Raw genomic sequence first — 19,900 nt, 5'->3', positions numbered from 1 at the left:
GACATACATTTTGGAACGGATGTCACGATTCGACACACTAACTTGGAACGGGTGTCACGATCTGACACACTAACTTGGAACGAGTGTCATGATCCGGCACACTAACAATTTGGGTATGAGTTCCATGAGATGACCGCTGACTTGTCATATATGTGTATTATTGTGAATGTGGAATTGTACATTAGTCTTGAAATGATGACTGATATTGTATTTGTTCGGTATAAGCCTATTTTAATGTTGTGATTATTTGCATACTAGTTTCCGAAAACGTGCGTTGCACGTTTATCCTAAAATACTTCATACAATGTTTGTAGTGCAAATAATAAATTTAAACAATATATATATCAAGAATTAGCTATTATGCATGAAAAAATACTACTTTCAATCACATTTGTTACCGACCCAAAGGTATATATGTACATTTCACAAATTTCGTCAATAATTCATTTCCTCGTAAATTTAAAAAATAATGAAGTTACAGTGGTTCATCAACTTATAAGACACCATTGATTCTCTTCATCTTCATTTTTATTCTCTTCATGTTCATTTTTTTCTTTCTTTAGTTTTTTTGTTAGTGAGTTGGATTCACTTGTACAGAATCACATCAACTTTTTGTCTTGTAGGATATTCCATTGATTGTCATGAATGCAGTGATAAAGCTAGAAGTCTTTCTTCTTGTCCTTGTGTAAAAGATTCCTTTTTTGGATAATCCAATTAAGTGTACCGTCTCAACTTCTATAAAATAATTTTTATTTAAAAATCAAACCAAAATTTTATTAAGAACATATCAACTTACACAAAAATAATTAATTGCATATAAGGAACAATGATTTATTACCTGAAAATTGATACCACTTGAAACAGTTCAATCTGTGTTGCTTCACTTACTGCATCATCACTATGAAATATTAGCGTCATTTCTTAATTGTATCTGCATAAAAAAAAGTCAAATTTAAAAAAATTATTAGTAGTTGAAATATTCAACAATTTAGATGAGTTCAAATAAAGATAAATAAAACATTGAGCATAACAAACTAATATAAAAAAATAATAAAGATAACATGATTACATGAGAAAGTATAATATATAATATAGGAAAATGGAGAATCTGCTAATAGAAGATAAAAACATTACAAATTAAGTGATCCAAGAAGTGCCATCAACTTCTTGAGAGTGTGGAAAGATTATGAAGGTGTGAATATTAATGATGAGATAGTGGAGGTGTGGTATTAATACACATTATGACAAAATTACACCTAAAACTGATCAGATAGAGAAATGAAAAGTTTCTCTAATAAGTTTTCGTAATAACTTTATAATTAATTATTTTTACAACTATTCATTCTCCTACATTATTTTAACAATAAGTGAATCAACTTAATTAACAATTTAAGTATATTTAATATTTAATTAATTAATTAATTATTTTATAATATTTTAATTTAGTATAAGGCTAAAATGGTAATTCAACTTTTAAGTTTTGACCTTCATGCTTATAATAATATATGATGTTTCACTAATTAAAATAGTCGCGTGATCCTACCAGTACAATGTGGTTGTGTATTGACACTACACTTGCTCTTTATTTGTTGAGTATATTTGTACATGCATCTTCAGGCTGTTGCGGTTACTGACAGACCTCAACTAGGAGATCCGTGATCAATCAAATTCAAGGGTGAGTATGATCTTTCGGATTGTCATGAGTTCTCTTTTTTGCTCAGTCCATCTTATTCGGACTTAGATTAGTACTTTAGTTATTCTCTGGGTAAATGAGTTGCACCCATTTTCTTAGACTTGTTGTCCGTAGATGTTTTGGTACACTGACTTCCACGTTCTAAGTTAATTATTTCCGTAGTTATTTTGTTAGACTTCGGAGTTTATGAGAACTCCTTAATTTTTCTTTAGACATTTAAATCTACTTCCGTATCTTTAAATATTTTAGTTTCCGTTAATTTATTTAGTTGGGTTGTAGTAACGATTCTCTCACCGGAGGATTAGTGTGGGTGTCAATCACGACGGTCTGGGTTGTGACAGTTACAACGAGAATCCTTTTGTATCTTTACCAAGCAATAATATAATAGTCGAAATAAAGCAAGACAGGGCCGATGAGTTCATTCAAATTTCGTTTGATTGAAAACTTTGTTGTTTATATATAGTTAATTATTTTTTGTATACATAGCAGATATTGAATCCTCTTAGACTTTTTCACGTGTTTGAATTTTTATATTTTGAATCTATTTAATGAAAATCCTAACCCTATACTAACATGATCAAAACGTAATCTCAATTAATTAACATTATATTATATATATAAATCTTTCGAGATAAATCTTCATCACCAATGGGTGGCCAAGTTATTGGGCCTGAGGCTAAACCACAAAGAGGCCCAATTGAAAACTAAACAATTCAATAATAGATTTGCTTGAGATTTAGATTTGATAAGAGTATAAATGGAGTAAAGTAAAATAAAAGCAAATCTCCATTAAGTTAAATTTGGTTAGAATGATATTTTAAAGTATAACATTTGGTTGGAATATTATTTTCAAAAAAAATAATTATTATGTTATAATTTATATTATATAGTTTATTAAATAAATTTGCAATTGAATAAGCTTGAAACTAGATAAGTTTGCAACTAAACAAATAGCTAAAGACAACATAAAATAACTTTTATTTAATATATTAAAAAGTCAAATATTACATCCAATAGAACCATAAAATTTAATTTTAAGGATCACAACAACAGAATTGACCAAAAGGTGGAACACATTGACCAGACTTGTATCCAATTCTTATGCAAAATGCATTACAATCTGGAAAGTTCTCACATTTTCCTTGACACACTGGTGATTTTTGTTCACCAACTCTTCCACTTGCCACCATCACTTTGACAAACAAAAAAAAAATTGAAATGAGAAATAATAAATGTTGAAATTAACGAGTTGTGGTTGAATCGGAATTTTCAATGAGAAGAATTGAATTAGAAAGAAATAAACATTCGATAAGCAAGTGGATTGATTAATATCTACTAGGATTCGTAATTCGAATAAACCCCTTTTTTCCTTATAGCTATACCTCTAAAAACAAATATTTAATTTAAATATTAATAATAAATATATGAAATAGATGAGAGGATTCAATGTGGTAAAAATAAGTAATTGATCTATGAACATGCGATGTAAAAATTCTTCTTCTTCTTCTAAAATAATTTTTTGTATTTTTTTATATTAACTTCTGCATCGAATAAGCTTAATCAACACAAAAAGATATGATCAAATTCATAACGAACACGATCGATTTTTGTGAATTTATAATCAAATGAATTGAAACAAAAATCATATAAAGTACATTTACATATATACTTACCAACTGTGAGAAGCAAGAGAATGAGAAGAGCACTTCTTAAGATTTTTTCAGCCATTAGAGAAAAAAGAATGATTTTGATTTCTATAATTAGGGTTTGTAAAATGACTTTAGAGTGGTACCATAGTATATATAGGTGGTAACATATATATGGTGAGTTTTATTTATTTGTTTAAGAAAACTACTTTGTACTATAGTATATTTTGGTCAAAATTAATACTTTAAATGTGTGACTTTTTTTTTTATGAAATCAATATAAGTTCAATTAATTTGGTCATCTTTAAAATATTACTTTTAGCAAAGATTATCCTTCACATATTTTTTTAATTTGAGCAATTAATGGTTTGTCACCTCATTTGTTAGATTAACGTAACCTTCCTTTATTTTAGAATATTACTTTTAAGTAAAAATTATCCTTCAAATGTTCCTAATTTAAGCATTTTTAACGATTTGTCACTTTCAAAAATCACGTGTTAAATCAATCTAATCATTCTTAAAATATTACTTTTAACCAAGATTAATGTTCTAATGTGCCTAATTTAAACACTACTACCTCCGTACCATTTTATATGCCACATTTCAAATTTCAAGAGTTAAACAAGTTTATATTTGATCATAAATTTTTCATAGATCTTATAAACATTTTGAAATTATCAATTATTGTGACTCATAGGACTTTTTACGTAGTTTACAAATATATAAATTTCATTTCAAAAAATTTGAAGATTCAATACTCAAATTTTCAGTCAAACTTAAACTATTTGACTCTCAAAACTATTTAACGACTTGTCACCTCACATATAAGATTAATCTGATCATATATATAACTTAAATTATCATTTTTAACAAAAACTATCATTCAAATATTACTAATTCTACCACTCTTATTTCGTATCTTTTAGAATAACATAACAAATTCACCTATTATCTTCTAAAAAGCTATTTCGTATCTGAATAATTCAAATTCATATCGTGTATTATCTATCACAAACTCAGACACACCACCCAACCAGAATATAGTAGAAGTTCATTAATTATTGATGGGTCAAGAAAAGTAGTTGTTCAAAGTTATGCAACATATTAATATGTTTTACTGCATTCTAATTGCTACATTTAACTGGTCGCCTACATTCCAAGTCAGAGAAAAAAACTTGCTTTAATGACACTGATAAATGTGCTAAATGAAAAATAAAGTATGAAAAATATTTTCGACCTTTCAATTTATGTGATAATATTTAATTAAAAATCTATTTAAATTAACTTATTTTAAGAATTTTAAAGTAGTTATGTAGTGTTTTCTTTAGACCATTGTGTCTAGGCCACCTCTCATCAAGCAACAAGTGGTATCAGATAACTCTATTCACCAATGCTAAGATAGATGGAAGAATCATTTAGTGTTTTTTTTTGTCTCCGCTGAGTTTAATTTGAACCCAGAGTTCTCAACCACTTCATTGATCACTATGCTATACCCTCGGGTACATTTAGAAACCCTAAATAATCTGCAACTGCTACAACTTCTGTCACAACTTCTAGCCCTTCGAGTTACTTTTTATGCACTGAACAAATCTCCCAATACGTAATAGCTTCTAAATCACCCAAAAAATATAAATTACACTAAGCAAGCTTTGTATACACAACAAACTCAATTTAAAAAGTATTGAAGAAATCAAATATATAAGTCACTTTATAATATATAAGAAAGTGCAATGTTCAATATACATATTATGATCTGATTAAATTTAAATTTAAATATGTTAACTATGAAACAACACTTTCGACATGATTTTTTTCATAATCATGCTACTTACAAAGCAACAAGTGTCATACAAAGAGCAATGAGAATTACATGCATGGCCTCTGAATGGCTTGAATAACGTGAAATACTTTAAATCATCATATCTTTGGAATTTTGTTTTTAATTTTTGGTCCACCTAACTTTGTCATGTCAATAGTCAATACACAGAAAAAAGACTACTCTCGAGATTGTTAGGGCTTTATTTAATATCCTTTCATTTACTATATAGTATTTACCTCTTTAATTTCTTCAATTCTCACAACTGTCCCCTCCCTTTTTTTCACCCTATAAATACCCCTCATCACCATTTTTTTATACACAACAATAGTAGTAAAAAACATTACCTTATTTTTTCTTGTGTGAGTGAAAAAATGGCAAGTAATTGGTACATAGTGTTAGTGTTTGCACTTGTAGTACTTGTCCATGTTGTTACTGCGAGAAACATTCCTCAGGTTTGTTGTTTAGCGATAAAAGTTATCTGTTACTATTATTTTTACTATATTATATATATAATAAGAGTAAGAGTGGGGGGGAGGGAGAGCTAGAAGGCAGAGTACATATTTGATGAACTCAATAACTTTTGCTCAAATAATATATTTAAACATGTACAAATATTAAGTTTGTAATTGATCCTGTTAATAAATTCAGAATCCTAAAAATTAAAATAATTCTGACTTCGCCTATGAATTTACAATTTTTTAGTGATCGTATAGTGTAAAAATTAAACTTCTACATATACTAAACATTATATATTATTGTAGCATGCATCGTTACGTATTTCTAACAAAAGGAGTTCCTACTTTATCTGCTTCAGGCTCCGGAGGGTGTAACGGTAAACACGGAGATTATAAGTAAAGCTCCAACGCCTAGCAAAGGCCTTGATGACAAAAAGAATTTCATTTCATTTGGTGGAGTTGGTGGTTGGGCAGGAATTGGTGGTGGTTATGGTGGTGTGTTACCTACTTTTGGTGGCATTGGTGGCGCTGGTGGGATAGGCGGTGCTAGTGGTATCGGAGGGCTAGGTGGACTTGGTGGCGGCGTTGGTGGTGTTGGAGGACTTGGTGGTGGTGGTGGTCTAGGTGTTGGTGGTGGAGTTGGTGGTATTGGTGGCATTGGTGGTATCAAACCCTAGGAGCATTTTAATTTGTTCTTGTAATTTTGTCTAATGAAACTTTATTTTGGTATTGCATGCATATCTAATTATTATCCTAAGTTTGTATTTTTGAAGTTCTCATGTATTATTAGGTAGTATTTTCCTAAGTTTATTAGGATATGATACTACTTGTTTAGGTTCAATTTTCAAGTAATTGGAAGTCATGTTGGTTTGACTTGTTTCTAAGTTATCATCTACTATATGTTTCTAGCTGAAAATTATTGCTTCCTTTTGTCCTATACTCAAACTATATACCCTTCCGTCCTATATTAGTTAATCATTTTTCATTTGGAACGGTGCTTAAGATTAAATCATAAAAAAAAAAATAATTTTACTAATTTTTCCCTTAAAAACATCTTGGAAAATATAAAAACAAATGTGAACACTTTCAAAAAGAATTAATTGCAAAGATAATATAGAAAAAAAATAATTTATACTTTCTTGATTTAATAAGGTGATCAACTTATATGTGACACAGAGAAAGTACTAAACAGAAAGAAAAGAGAACCAAATGCCTAAAGGTTCTATCGTTCTGATTCGAGTGAGAGCCCAAACTAGTGAGACGAGAAGATCTAGATCGAAAGCTCTCTTAGGTGATTATTCAAAGCTAGCTTTGAAATTTTTGAATTTCTAATAACTAAGCTATTGCTATAGTAAAATATATAATGCACAAAAACATCATATACAACACTGAATTGTCAAAGCAATATAATCATGAGGTGTTACATTGTTATATCATGTTATATTATGTTTTCTATAATAATATTTCGTTATAGCAATTTAAAAAAAATTCTAAGACAAATAAAAAACGATAAAATTTCTGTCTAATTATTGTCCAAATTGTGCAAAAGTTCTCTAAGCTCCTGAAATTCTGGCTTTTTTTTTTGATTATTTTGCGTCACTTTCTGTTTATAACACATTATTAGTCGATACACTTTCTTCCTTAATTTCTTTCTTTCTTCTTTTACTTTAGAATTCAATCTTCACTTTATAGAATTAAGCAGCTAAGAAGGCAAATATTATGTCACTTTTAACCACAAAAACGGTCTTTTTGGTACGTAAAATATGTTTATATTTGTCAATTCACGTGAGCTACATAGTTTTTTCTATGTATATATATGTGTGCATTGTCTACTCAACAATTATAAGCATTCAAGGTGATTTAATTTTTTAAATTTTCATAATTTGAGAGATATGGCTCGATTATTGTTGTTAGTGTTAGCAGTTTTTCTCATGATAATGAACATTAATATTCATCAAATTTCATGCGCTCATCCTGATATAGTGACCATTCCTTCCCCAATAATTAGCCCCGCATCTTCACCATTACCTAGTGGAGATAGCGGTGCAGGAGGTGGAGGAGGAGGAGGAGGTGGAGGTGAAGGAGGTGGTACAAAAGGTGGTTATGGCTATGGAAGTGGTAGTGGCTCGGGATGGGGACGAAGTGGTGGAGGGGGTGGTGGTGGTGGAGGAGGTGGAGGTGGAGGTAGTGATCGAGGACAACGTGGTGGAGGTATTGGTTGTGGTGCGGGTCAGGGTTCTAGTGGTAGCGATGGAAGTGTTCCAATTCCTAGTCCCAGTGTCAAGCCTTGGACGACCAGGAATATTTTCCCAGGCTTTTACTAGTCATGAGTCATGACTCGTAAAAAAGTCATCGTACTTACATAATTGTAATATGACGCAATAATATTTTCTTTTGTATTATAGTACAAAAGATAAAATAAAGATATAATTATGAAATCACTTATGTTTATTATACATGTGTGTTTGAACCTTAATTGTGAATGAGTATTTGTGATCTTTCAATATATATATATATATATATATATATATATATTTATTTTTTTTTCAAAATGGTATAGTAATATTGTTAGAATATTTCATATTTTGATTAGCAGTGTTTTAAAAAACATTTTTGGGGCGAGTCTCGCGTACCAAAAACGTTTCGAGGTGTAAATGAAAGACGTAGATTCATAAGACGTAAATTCTAAAATTTGAGGCATAAGTCCCGAGCATAAAAATGCAAAAGTATTTTCAGATGAATCGAGACGCTTTATAAAACGCAAAAGTATAAAACGCCTCAATTCGGTTTGAATTTGATTTTGGCATAATCTTGACCAAAGTCACAATTTAGACGCAAGTGAAGGTTTTTTTTCATCCAGTTTCTCGCAAATAAAAAGACTCAAAAAATTTGTTTTGAGTTAAGCTAAAGTATATCTTAAGTTAAGGGGTCAACACCCTTATCTTAAAATCATTCGGTTTCGATATAAAAGTTAAGTTAAAACTAACCTATATCGTATAAGAAATTTAATATTGTACTCCATTATAAATGTTCATTTGGTTATATGATCTTTTTTACGGAGATCGACAGCTACTATAAAAGATCTACAAATAAAACACTATAAATACTCACAAAATTATTTTCTTTTATTCAATTTTTTAAAAAAAACATTTTATCCGCAAAATAGTGAATGGACGCAAAAACATAAAAAATAGTAAAAGTTGGGGTGCCTGTGCAAATACTAAATCGAACAGGCATCATTATGTAAATAAACTTAAATCAAAGGGTACTAACAGAACTTGTAAATTAATCTATTAAGTCCCTCTCGTTCTCACTATAAATAATTTTCCCATCCCTAAAGGCGGGAAAAATTGGGAAGAAAAATTTGCACACAGAGAAAAGATGAACTCAAATTCAAAATCCGGCAGAGATCTACAGAGTTTGGTTGAAGCTATCAAATCTTCAGATGTAAGTTTTTTTCTTCTAATTTCACTCATTTTGATTCATCTGTTGTATCATTTTTTTAGAAATTCTTTGTATTTTCAGAATTTATTTCGCTATAGTTTCGTTGTTATGAGTTACAGTTTGATACTGGAAGCAGTTTTACATTGTTTTTAAGTTTAGTTTATCACTTAAGGCGCTTGTGGTTATTGTGTAGAGGTCGAATCGACTGATTTTAGTTTCAGTCATTTGATTCAACTGTTTGCACCGTTTTCTGTGTAAATTTACTCGTTTTCAGATGTTATTTCGATAAAATTTCGTTATTATGAGTTGCAGTTTGATACTGGAAGTAGTTTTTAGGTTTAGTTTCTCACTTTAGATGCCCTGTGTTGATAGTGTAGAGGTAAAATTGACTGATTTCAGTTTCAGTCATTTGATTCAACTGATTTGCTCTGTATTTGATGTAAATTTACTCGTTGTCAGATATTAATTCGATAAAATTTTGTTATGAGTTGCAGTTTGATACTGAAAATAGTTTTACGTTGTTTTTAGGTTTAGTTTCGCACTTTAGATGCCCAATGTTGATTGTGTAGTGGTCAAATTGACTGTTTCAGTTTTAGTCATTTGATTCAACTGATTTTCACTGTTTTCTCTGCAAATTTACTCATTTTCAGAGGTTAATTCACTAAAATTTCGTTATTGTGAGTCACATTTTGATGAAGTTGCTGTTGGAAATAGTGTAAATTGTTATTTAGGGCTTAGTTTCAGTAATTTTTGACTAGATTCTACTTGTTTCCCGCTCTTTGGTGCCCTAGAGCAAACTGACTTATATCATGTTTAGTCATTTGATTCAACTGTTGTATCATTTCCTCATCACGTATTTTAAAGTTTCCGTGTAGTTTCAGAAGTTTATTTCCTATAATTTCATTGTTATATGAGGTGTAGTTTGATTATCTAGAAGTTATTCTAGATTAAATGCGAGGCAGGATTGTTGTGTGATGTCCTGTTTGTAGATAATGCGTTGAGTCTGCCAAATTAAAATGTTTTTAGTGAACCTTCTCTATTAAACAGCATGTAGAAATTTCTGTCGCCTTTGTAGCTTCATGGACATTGTTCCTCCTGACTAATGTATCTATGTTTTTTTGTTCTTTTCGGATACTTATATACTTGTTTTCTCTTCTTGATGGCTTTCACTAAGTTAAATGTTTTCTTGGATCATACCTAATAACTCTTAGCTTTTTGCAAATCTTAAGTTATTCCTTGATATAATTTGCTAGTTATTTACATCCTAAGCTTGATTCAATAGTGTCGTTTCTATCTCACAGGTTGTTGAAAATCGTGTTGAATTGCTTGATGAACTTGGTGAGCTAGATTTGACTGAGAAATCAGAAGTGGCTTCTCTTATAGAATCCTTACAAGTATCCTGATGACTATTAGACATACTTTTCTTGATTTCACTGTGCAATGCATAGGTTAATTGAATTGAGAAAGGAGAATTTAGATTTCCATGTAAAAAGGAATCATGAGTCAAAAACACTAGGCGATTTCTTCCCATCTGTCCTAGCCTCTAGGCAGAGTTAACTGGTTCCTGATGTTGGTGGGAGGTGACAAGTATCCCACAGAATTAGCTGAGGTGCGCGCAAGTTGGTCTGGACACAACAGTTTAAAAAGAAGAAGAGATGAAATAAAGAATTCATTTGTTGTCTGTAAAGAATAATAAACTGGGAACTAGATTGTGGTTTTATCATCATTGCTATTGGTGTAGGAATTCCATAATCCAGTTACAAAGAAATAATTATCTATAATCACATAGAGACTACAAAAGGATTTGGTTGATAGAGCTGATCTTCCTAGGCTTGAGATAACTTTCCATGATTTCTTCTTTGCTAATGTCTAACTTGTTTATTTTTGTAAGCAAACAGAACTCCTGATAATATGTAAGGGCTTTGGTAGAATGAATAAATGCGAGCTACACTAAACCAAGTCAGCTTTTCTTTCTTCATCTTTTATGAATGACGTTGCAACCAAATATATGTATTTTTCAGAAGATGTGGATCTCATTCTTCTGGTTTAGTAAATCAGCTCGTTTGATCTCATTTTAGTAGATGCTCTTTGTTATCTACCTTAACATTTTACTGGACACTCTGGGAAGACTTCACATGTCTTGACATTTCTCAATGCAAATTGAACAAAACCATTTTGCACGTGGCTGCAAAATATTTGCTGTCTGACATATCTGCAAGCTTAGGGCAGTTTCTAGGCCTAGGAGCCAAAGTAAGTGTTGTTTTATTCCTCATCTTCTTAATTATGTAATCAGTATTCATAATTATACATATTGCTTACATTAAGTTCTTAATCACTAGGCTGCTGTATGGTGTAAAAAGCATCTACAGATGACACTCATGTCGACTCAGGACTCACCTGAAGAAGAACATAGCAGCCTCTTTTATCAGGTCAAATCATTACTTTTTAGTATACTAAAACAATGTGACTGATAAATCTGGATTTGGTAATACATTTTTAAGAGAGGTTCTCATCTATCCTTTGAGTCCTTGAGATCAATCTAGTTGCAATTTTCTTTCTTTGAGTTTGAACTTTATATCATAGTCATCCATCTGCATAACAATCAGAAGATTATAATTACTTGTCTTGTGAAAGCGGTGAAGGTACTCTCTTTTGTTGCTTTCCCTTGCATGTAAACCTTTTCCCTTTGTACTATGAATTTTTTCTCCATTAACTTTGAAAATTCGCGGCATTTCCTAGTTACAGTGTCTGGCGTGGCAATGTCAAGTACTAGCACCACATGGATATGCAAGTGTAGTCAACCAAACAAAACTGACCAAACTATCTGTAACACTTTAAACTGAACTGGACCACATGAGTTGAGTATACCTGTTGATAACATTGTTGTTGTGTGTCATGAAGCTGATTGATTTAACTGGCTAAAAATCCAAACTGAACTGTGCAAAGTGGAACCCCCTTGTGGATTCTGTAGTCATGTTTCTAGCATTAGACATTTAGCTGGTGATTGTTTATGTGCCTTTGCATTTCCTTCAAATGTAAGTTTCCTTAACTTTGAAATGCATGTAGCATCTGACAAGGCTATCAAGTTGTACTTTTCTAACAGATCTTGTTTTTATCAGTTGCTGTTGGATTTGCTTGGCTACTCTGCCTCTATTTTCGCAGCTTTGACCAGATACCCCACTGCAGTTGACAAGGGGTTAATGTCTATTATTGAAAATTTCATCTTGGAGGAATTAGACCTTATAAAGGGTTGTATTTCAGCAGTGAAGGTATTGATTTCTGATTTATACTGCTCCACATGTTGTGTTTCATGTGAGTACTCTTATTCTAGCCTTTTCCCCTCTTCTGGTAAGTACTAGTTTCTCTTACCCCAAAAATGTCATGAAACTCTTCCATCATGGAGCTATAATTGTTATTTGTGATACTCTAAATATTAAATCGTTAGCACTGCATAAAATTACTGTCATTACGATGTCCAAACTTGCTTCAGAACCTTTGTTTGTCCAAGTACCTGCCCCCATGCCGTTGCAGCAGTTTAGCATTCGAGTTAAACTTTTATTATATTGGCCATTTTGATCTAAAAAACTGGTCAAATGTTTCCTATTTTTTTTATACTAGTAAAAAGCAACAGGGTGCGCATCACTTGGCAACTATATCGAGTAACGAGAACTCAAGTAATTGCTTGATTTCGTTGGACTTGTAACAGAAATATAAGTTGGGAGATGTTGACCAAACCTACTGAGAGTTGGTCGAAAGCCAAAGTGATTTGCATATTCTTGAATTGAAAAAATTTCTCAACCAAATATTAGCAGATAAACTTCTCAAAAACCATAATATTGGATTTAACCATACATTGAACACAATACAGGAATTGGTCGTATAGAAGCAGTCATAGTACTTCCATTAATTAAAAATGAAATGGACAAAAAGAAAGCACTTGTACCGCCTTTTCATGTTTCACTCATATCCTTTGCCCTTCTTTTCTTTCTGAACAACCTCTAGCAAATATGATACAGAAAATGCCTTCTTTTCTCACAAGTAGGTGTAATAGTCAATATATGCAGAATACATACGTAGTTATATGCTGTTATTATCTTTAGCTGAACTTTAAGGGACTGTTTGCTTTTGTTATCTTTACTGCTCTAAACTTTCATGATTATCTCCAGGCAATTTCCTCATTTGGTTCAGACGTGCAGAAAATTGCATTGGAAGTTCTTGACGCTCTGATACGATTGTGTAAGGTATATTCCCATGGCATAAACTGGGATTCTTACCTTAAGATGGAGGAGGAAAGAAAAGTTATGGAAAGTGAAGAGGCTGAAAGTGCAGATCATGTCAACAAGATAATGAAATTTACGGTTGAGAAGTTGTGTGAGTTGGGCATCCTTGCAGCTAATGATGGAGGAAATCTTGTGAGCTTAATTAATTTGTCATGGAAAGGTGTAGTTAACTTACTTCAGCTTGGCAAGGGTTCTTTGGCTGTAAAGTTGAATGTAGGAGACATTATTCTGACTCTTATTTCTCTGGCTAATGGATCTTTGAGATGTGCGGCTGAGACTTGGTCATCCCCATTGAAAGAAGCAGTTTCTGCAATGGAAGCTAGAAGAGTGTTTCTTCCAGTCAAGTTTTACCTGATTAATGCTGTGCGAATTATCTCTCAGTACCCATCCGAGGCATTTTATGTGTTCAAAGATATAATATTATCTGTCATAATGATCTCAACCTTTAGAATATTCCTCATTAAAGATGATCAGCTCAAATTTGCTGGTGATGCAATTTCAGAAATCTTGGAGCCGACATCCTTTCATATGCTTAACTCTTTCCTTAACTCAGCTCAAGTGAAATCAGAGCAGAAGTTTCAAATTTTGGAGTGGTTGTTTGGCGACGAAATTGATTTAGATAATGTCACCATAGGGTGCAATATTAATCAAGCTAGTTGCATGAGTGCAATATTTGCTGTAAGTTCTGGCACTATGCAGGGAGCAAAGATACTATTTATTGGTCGAGTAGCCTTGTTTGTAAATCTTCTGAAAAACTCACCTGATATTGAAGATGATGCAAGACTAGGGATTGCTAGAAAACTTGGATGGTTATTGTGCATCTGCACTGATAAAGATGTGTATTCTTCCATTCTTGTCTTGGAACTTCCTACAATGTCTCGTACTAGTCAAAAACAAGAATCCAATGAGCCCCTTTTCCATTTCATTATTAATGCCTTGAAAACCTTCATGATAGTTACCTCTTCAAGTCAAGCTTGGTGTGAAATCGAGTCTTTTCTTCTTGAAAACCTTTTTCATCCTCACTTTCTTTGTCGTGAGATTGTTACTGAACTTTGGTGCTTTATCTCACGTCACGCTGACGAAGTTGTGGTAGACGACATTGTTGAAAAGTTCTGCTCATTAATGAAGTACACAGAAGCTCCCGAAGTTGCACTAAATCCTGATAGTCTGGTCAGAAAAATGGCGAGATTTCTCTGTGTGCTTGTTACATGTGGTCCAAATTCTATGGTAGATAAAGTTTATAAGACAGTGGTTGGATTTAACACATCACACTATTCATCAATTACTTACTTAGCCTTGCTTATGGAGGGATTCCCACTAAATGAACTTTCAGAAAAATTGAGAAGTGATGCGAAGCAACAAATTGTAACTCAATACTTTAACTTCCTTGGGAGTTTTGGGGGTACACTACCGAGAGAAGGCGGCTCTGCTGTTTATGGTGCTCCAGTTTTTGCTCTTTCTGCCGCTCTGCAGTTTCGGTATGTGATCAGCTCTCCTTAGCATGAATTGGCTAATTCTCTCAAACTTAATTGGCTAAATACAAATGTTTAATTCTTGTTAAACAGAAACACGGAATGTTGAAATATACAATTTTAAGCTTATTGCGGACCAGAACTATTTAAACTTTTTCTTATTATCTGTATTGAGTGATAAAATAAAAGACTTCGAAAGTTGGTGTTTTAGTTTTAATGCAAATGACTATCAGTGTTAGTGTCTTTTGGCCTCTGCTTTATAATTGCAATAGATGTAGCTTTTATAAGACACTATCTATGTTTTTACTATTGATAAGTTCAAATTACCAACTTAGATTCAATATTTCCTTTTTTCCTGTTTTTTCTTGTTGCAGCCTAATCAGCATATCAGATGCTGAGATGAAGACTATAAAGTTCCTTGTTGCTATTATTCACAAGTACAGAGAATGTTCAGACATCAAAATAAAGGATAAATACCGCAGGCTTCTTAGTGAGACACTAGGAATCATTTCTAACATGAAGCATTTGTATACTTCCAATGTGATGGAAGAAGTCATTTTGGCCCTTCAGAACCTCTTCATCTCTGGACCAGCATTATCAGATGGAAAATTATTTCAATGCAAGCCAAACTTGTCATCTTTTATGGCTGGCCTTGGTGAGATTGAATTGGAAGACCGAGAGGACAATGCAGTGAGTTCAGCTGTGTGGGAGCTGTATCACATGTTGCTTAGAGAGCGACACTGGGCACTTGTTCACCTCGCTATCACAGCCTTTGGATATTTTGCTGCCCGCAGTAGTTGTAATCATCTCTGGAGATATGTACCCGAAGATGCAGCTCTTTCATTTGATCTGTCAACAGGAAAAGAAGCTGACGAGGAGAGATTTATGTCTGACCTGAAAACATTTCTTGACAAGGAATCCGCATGTCCAAAGATAAAACCTTGTCCGGACACAGTTAGCATGTTTGCTATGGATGGTCAAATGCTGAAAGAGACCTTGAAAAAGATAAAAGATGTTGATCCGAAGCTTATGGTCTGTGATCCCATGGAGGTTGACAATGAAAAGCAACCCAATAGAAAAAGAAAATTTCCTAACAGAGTTACCAAAGGAGTGGAATTACTGAGAGACGGCATGAAGGTTATGGGTGATGCTCTTTCTGAGTGGAAGCATAACCATTTCGACTCCACTGATATTCGTGAAAAATTCTTGACTCACTTCTCTCACCTGGAAGATGTGGTTACCCACTTAGTGAGCCTTGCTGACAGTGGCTAACTTCTACTGGAATAGTTCACTTCTGCAGTGACTGATGCAAATTATCATCAGGTATTTGCATTGGACTTAATCTATTATGGATAATGGTGCATCTCTAAATTTGTCTATAATTCTCTAAGTTTAGTTTTGGTTGAACTCAGGATAGCACGGTATGATTTTCTTTGTACTTGATTTTACATATAAGTGAAGCAAGTTCAAAATTGACATAGTTAAAACAAAAGTACTTGTACACTGTTGGAGAAAATAAATGTAGTGAACATCTTGAAATTTTGTAAGTCATAGTGGTATTGGGTTATTAGACTTTCAATACATAAAGATCTCTTTGACGAATCCCAGTGCTGAGTCTAGGTCTTATGAATTACCATTAAAAACTATAGGACAAGGACGTATATAATGCTTTGCATAATAAGATGAATCCAATTGATAGTGGAAAACTAATGAAGAACATACTAATGATTATCATGTCATAAGCAAAATTCAATTCAACTTTGTCGAAAAGCATTGCTCTTACTCTATATATTCTAGGGAGTTTGAAACTTGCTTACCATATTTCTTAGAACATCATATCCAGTATAATTCTATAAGTGGGGGCTGAGGAGGGTGGGGTGTATGCAACCTTATCCCTACCTTATAATTATAGAGAAGTTGTTTTCGATAGACCTTCCTCTCTAGTAAACTAGACTAACGGGTGCAAAAGATTTCCTTTAATAATGTCTTTCAAAAAAACATATTTAGAGATTTAGAAATTCGTCTAAGAAGAAACTACCAAATATTATTCACCTATGAAACAAAGAAATAGTATGAGATTAAATTTCTTCTTCCCACTCATAGAACCTAAGTAGTAGGAAGGCTCCATTCTCATTGATCTGCCAAGTGCATCTTTTGTTAGCACACCTATTCTTATCCCTCTGGTAATCAAAGAAAACCCAACTATCTCCATAATATTGACCAGCTCCATAATCCATAAAGCATGACAATACATAATTACCACCAGGTTTGGGGAGGTCAACGTCGACTGTAAAAGTCTTACTCGTGCCTTGTGTTAGTGTAATTGGTACATATTGCAATCCGTTTAAGTCACACTCTAAGTGTAACTTATTTTTGAAGGATATCGAATCGTAGATATCAATAGTGTATCTCTCTGGTTCAGAAGCTACAAATAAACAAGTGATGAACAAAAAAAATAGAAAAAGGATTGGAATGTTTAGTACTATAGAAGAAGCCATTTGTTCTCTTTTTGGTTTTTCTTGTTCATTCTTTAGGATTATTATATCCTTTATATAGTACATAGTTTTCTTGTTCCCAATCTTTACAATGAATTAGTTTCTATGAATATACAGTGTCTAATTTGAAAAGGATACCTGTTCTCTTCCAAATTAGGGAAAGTTTGATTATGTATATCTTTATATATCCAATTTGAAGTTTTTCTCATTTTAGCCAAATATATAATTATTTGATTTCCTTTTTTTTATTTATAAATTTTAGATTTTCTGTAACAGGTGCGTTCTTTGTGTATATATTAATTATTATATGAAGTAAAGATTGTGTAGGATTTTTATAGTACTAGATTAGTGTACATGCATTTTTATGCAAGATATCACACCTAGGTTCATCTCTATTAAATTGAACAGTCATGTTACACAAGACAACAGATTCTAATCAGCCAGTATTGATTTTAATAGGATATCTATGTATATTGGTACCCGAGACGAGGGTCTCTTTAAAAAAAACTCTCTACCTCCACGAGGTAGGGGTAAGGTCTAGTTATATATACTCTACCCTTCACCCTTCGGAGTGGCCTAGTGGTTTGAGCTTGGGACTTTCATGTTGGAGGTCTCAAGTTCGAAACCCCTTGTCAGCGAAAGCAAGGAGTTTGCCTTCTGGGTCGAGCTCATCACACCAGGATTGCTTAGTGCGGGTTACTTCTCCTATGTAGTTTGCGAGCTATTGCATAGGAGCTGGGATTTTACCCAGTGCGCAACCAAAGGGTAGCGACAGTGGATTTCCCTTGTCATTAAAAAAAAATACTCTACCCTTCAATTGGTTAAGTTCTTAATTAATTGAAGTTAAATGGAAGACTATATAAAACACTACATCATAACATATATCATCAGAGAGAACATTACAAGGAGTGCTTCTAGGCCTTCATTTACTAAGAATTAAAAGTACGCTATGATCATCATAGAGTTTATAACGTATTGTCATGATGACATTATCCAATTGAAGATTAGATTCTGTTGTGAGTTAAAGAAGAGATATAAACCAGTTGGCATTAGATTCCAAGTGCATCTTTTGTCCTCAATTTCACACCTAGGTATATCTCTACTATAATTCAAAAAGAAGAAAACTTCCAGACCTAGGACCAGAAGTCATGTTACAAAGTAGTGTAGCTTCTGCCTGGGTGCCAACATCAACAGAATATTTATGAAAATGAGATTGTCTAAGACTAACTCTTGGTTGAGTAATACCATTAATTGCACAATCCATGTCTAATGGATCGACTAACTCATCGATGACATATACATTGAAGAAAGGCATGAAGAACTTTGTAGTTGTGCCAAAGAAGGGGAATGATGATAGAAAGAAGAAGAGGCAAACTAAAATTGACAGTGAAGAAGACATTTAGTTAATAAGTTTTTGGAGTTTGAGTTCTTCAAATAGGTAAAAACATAAGAAAAGGACTAGATAAAGAGATAAACACAATATAGGGTTAGATTGTGTGAACTATCTATTTTGACAAAAAAAACTTAGAAATGATTTCTATTAGAAAAGAACTTTAAATTTGATTATAGACTCAATTCTTTGGAAAATATGAAATGTAATGAGAAAAATTTAAAGATAGTTTTTAGGAAAACATACTAACACCATTTTGGTCTTTAATTTATTAGAACATAAATTTTTGAAAAAATAAAATGAAAATATTAAGCTCCGGTGTAAGCCATAAATTTCTGAGTAGGTCTTAATATGAAAAAGTATTTGTCCTAGCAAAACTAGCTTAACCCAACTCCTTCCGTTTCATTTTATATGTTTCAGAATTGAATATGAATTTTTAAAAAGTAAGAAGAACTAATCTTAAATGCTTTTTTGTGGATAAATTAAAAAGAAAAGAAAGACAAAATTAAGAATATTATATAGGTTAGAAGTTTTAAAGTCAGCAGCTCATAATAATCTTTAAATATGACATAATTCATTTGCTTGAAAAGGTAGAAGTCAATTCAACCTTTATGCAAATACAAAAATCAATAAAAAATAAAAGAAAACATTTAGCCATCAAAATTAGAGAGCTAAAAAAAGCATATTGTAAAACACAATACTTGCTAGTACTAATTTACAACCCAATCTCAATGAGTCTACCAATTCTCTATTCACTTAATTTCTAGCAAAATTAATACCACACACTAGAAAAAAAACATAGTACAGTAGATAACAGGCGTGTTTGTTCTGACTCTGAAGCAAGAACCATAAATAGGTGATTGCTGCACTATACTTCCTGCTACATATATTATTCTTGATGACTTATAGATTCATTCAAGTGAACTCACGAGGACGAGAAAGACCTTTAGGCACGACGACAATGAGCTTTACACATATGTCTACAATCATAATAACAAGGTCCTCCACAATGAAGAGGACAATCCAAACGCATCCCTTTGCATCTATTTTTAACCATGCATTGTGCAAATTCACCTATTTTGTAATCTTGATTATTGTTCACATGCAAGTGTTTATGATGATTATTATGCTCTTTTTGTTTCCTACATCCCCATGCCCACCACCCACCTCCACCTCCTCCCCAACCCCATCCCCACCACCTCCCAT

The 19,900-nt window shown here is 32.6% G+C and overlaps 4 protein-coding genes across 5 annotated transcripts in view; 3 read left to right on the top strand and 1 right to left on the bottom strand.

The window, feature by feature from the left end:
* The first annotated feature begins 5,461 nt into the window (after positions 1-5,461).
* LOC107029301 (glycine-rich protein 23-like) lies at positions 5,462-6,497 on the top strand. The gene is made up of 2 exons (XM_015230686.2): positions 5,462-5,610; positions 5,973-6,497. The coding sequence occupies exons 1-2, from the start codon at positions 5,530-5,532 to the stop codon at positions 6,288-6,290; spliced, it is 399 nt and encodes a 132-aa protein (XP_015086172.1). The 5' UTR covers positions 5,462-5,529; the 3' UTR covers positions 6,291-6,497.
* Positions 6,498-7,505: 1,008 nt separating this feature from the next.
* On the top strand, positions 7,506-7,937 carry LOC107030480 (putative glycine-rich cell wall structural protein 1). Its single transcript, XM_015231753.1, has one exon. It carries the CDS (start codon positions 7,506-7,508, stop codon positions 7,935-7,937), a length of 432 nt encoding a protein of 143 aa, XP_015087239.1.
* Positions 7,938-8,948: 1,011 nt separating this feature from the next.
* The window catches only part of LOC107029299, a 13,349-nt gene continuing 2,397 nt past the window's right edge, over positions 8,949-19,900 (top strand). Inside the window, exons 1-7 of one of the 2 annotated variants that reach the window (XR_003574513.1) lie at positions 8,949-9,060; positions 10,359-10,451; positions 11,173-11,307; positions 11,397-11,486; positions 12,177-12,326; positions 13,224-14,815; positions 15,184-16,132. Coding sequence is in view for 1 of the 2 variants with exons in the window: in XM_015230685.2 (XP_015086171.1) it covers positions 8,995-9,060; positions 10,359-10,451; positions 11,173-11,307; positions 11,397-11,486; positions 12,177-12,326; positions 13,224-14,815; positions 15,184-16,081 (3,024 nt within the window). In the remaining variant the exon portion in view is untranslated. Of the gene's footprint in view, positions 9,061-10,358; positions 10,452-11,172; positions 11,308-11,396; positions 11,487-12,176; positions 12,327-13,223; positions 14,816-15,183; positions 16,412-19,900 lie in introns of those variants that run through there. The other variant, XM_015230685.2, reaches the window with a different exon arrangement.
* LOC107030479 overlaps positions 19,247-19,900 on the bottom strand; it is a 1,790-nt gene continuing 1,136 nt past the window's right edge. Inside the window, exon 2 of the mRNA XM_015231752.2 lies at positions 19,247-19,867. Coding sequence (XP_015087238.1) covers positions 19,641-19,867 — 227 coding nt within the window. The 3' untranslated portion in view covers positions 19,247-19,640. The remainder of the gene's footprint in view (positions 19,868-19,900) is intronic.

Source organism: Solanum pennellii, chromosome 9 (assembly GCF_001406875.1).
Source record: "Solanum pennellii chromosome 9, SPENNV200".
Classification (NCBI taxonomy): Eukaryota; Viridiplantae; Streptophyta; class Magnoliopsida; order Solanales; family Solanaceae; genus Solanum; species Solanum pennellii.
This window is presented reverse-complemented; position numbering and strand designations above follow the sequence as displayed.

Bases quoted from the DNA above. Each gene is read 5' to 3' on its own strand.
- LOC107029301 (XM_015230686.2), top strand. From the start codon at position 5,530: ATGGCAAGTAATTGGTACATAGTGTTAGTGTTTGCACTTGTAGTACTT. The intron at 5,611-5,972 runs GTTTGTTGTTTA...TATCTGCTTCAG, and splicing joins CTGCGAGAAACATTCCTCAG to GCTCCGGAGGGTGTAACGGT.
- LOC107030480 (XM_015231753.1), top strand. From the start codon at position 7,506: ATGGCTCGATTATTGTTGTTAGTGTTAGCAGTTTTTCTCATGATAATG.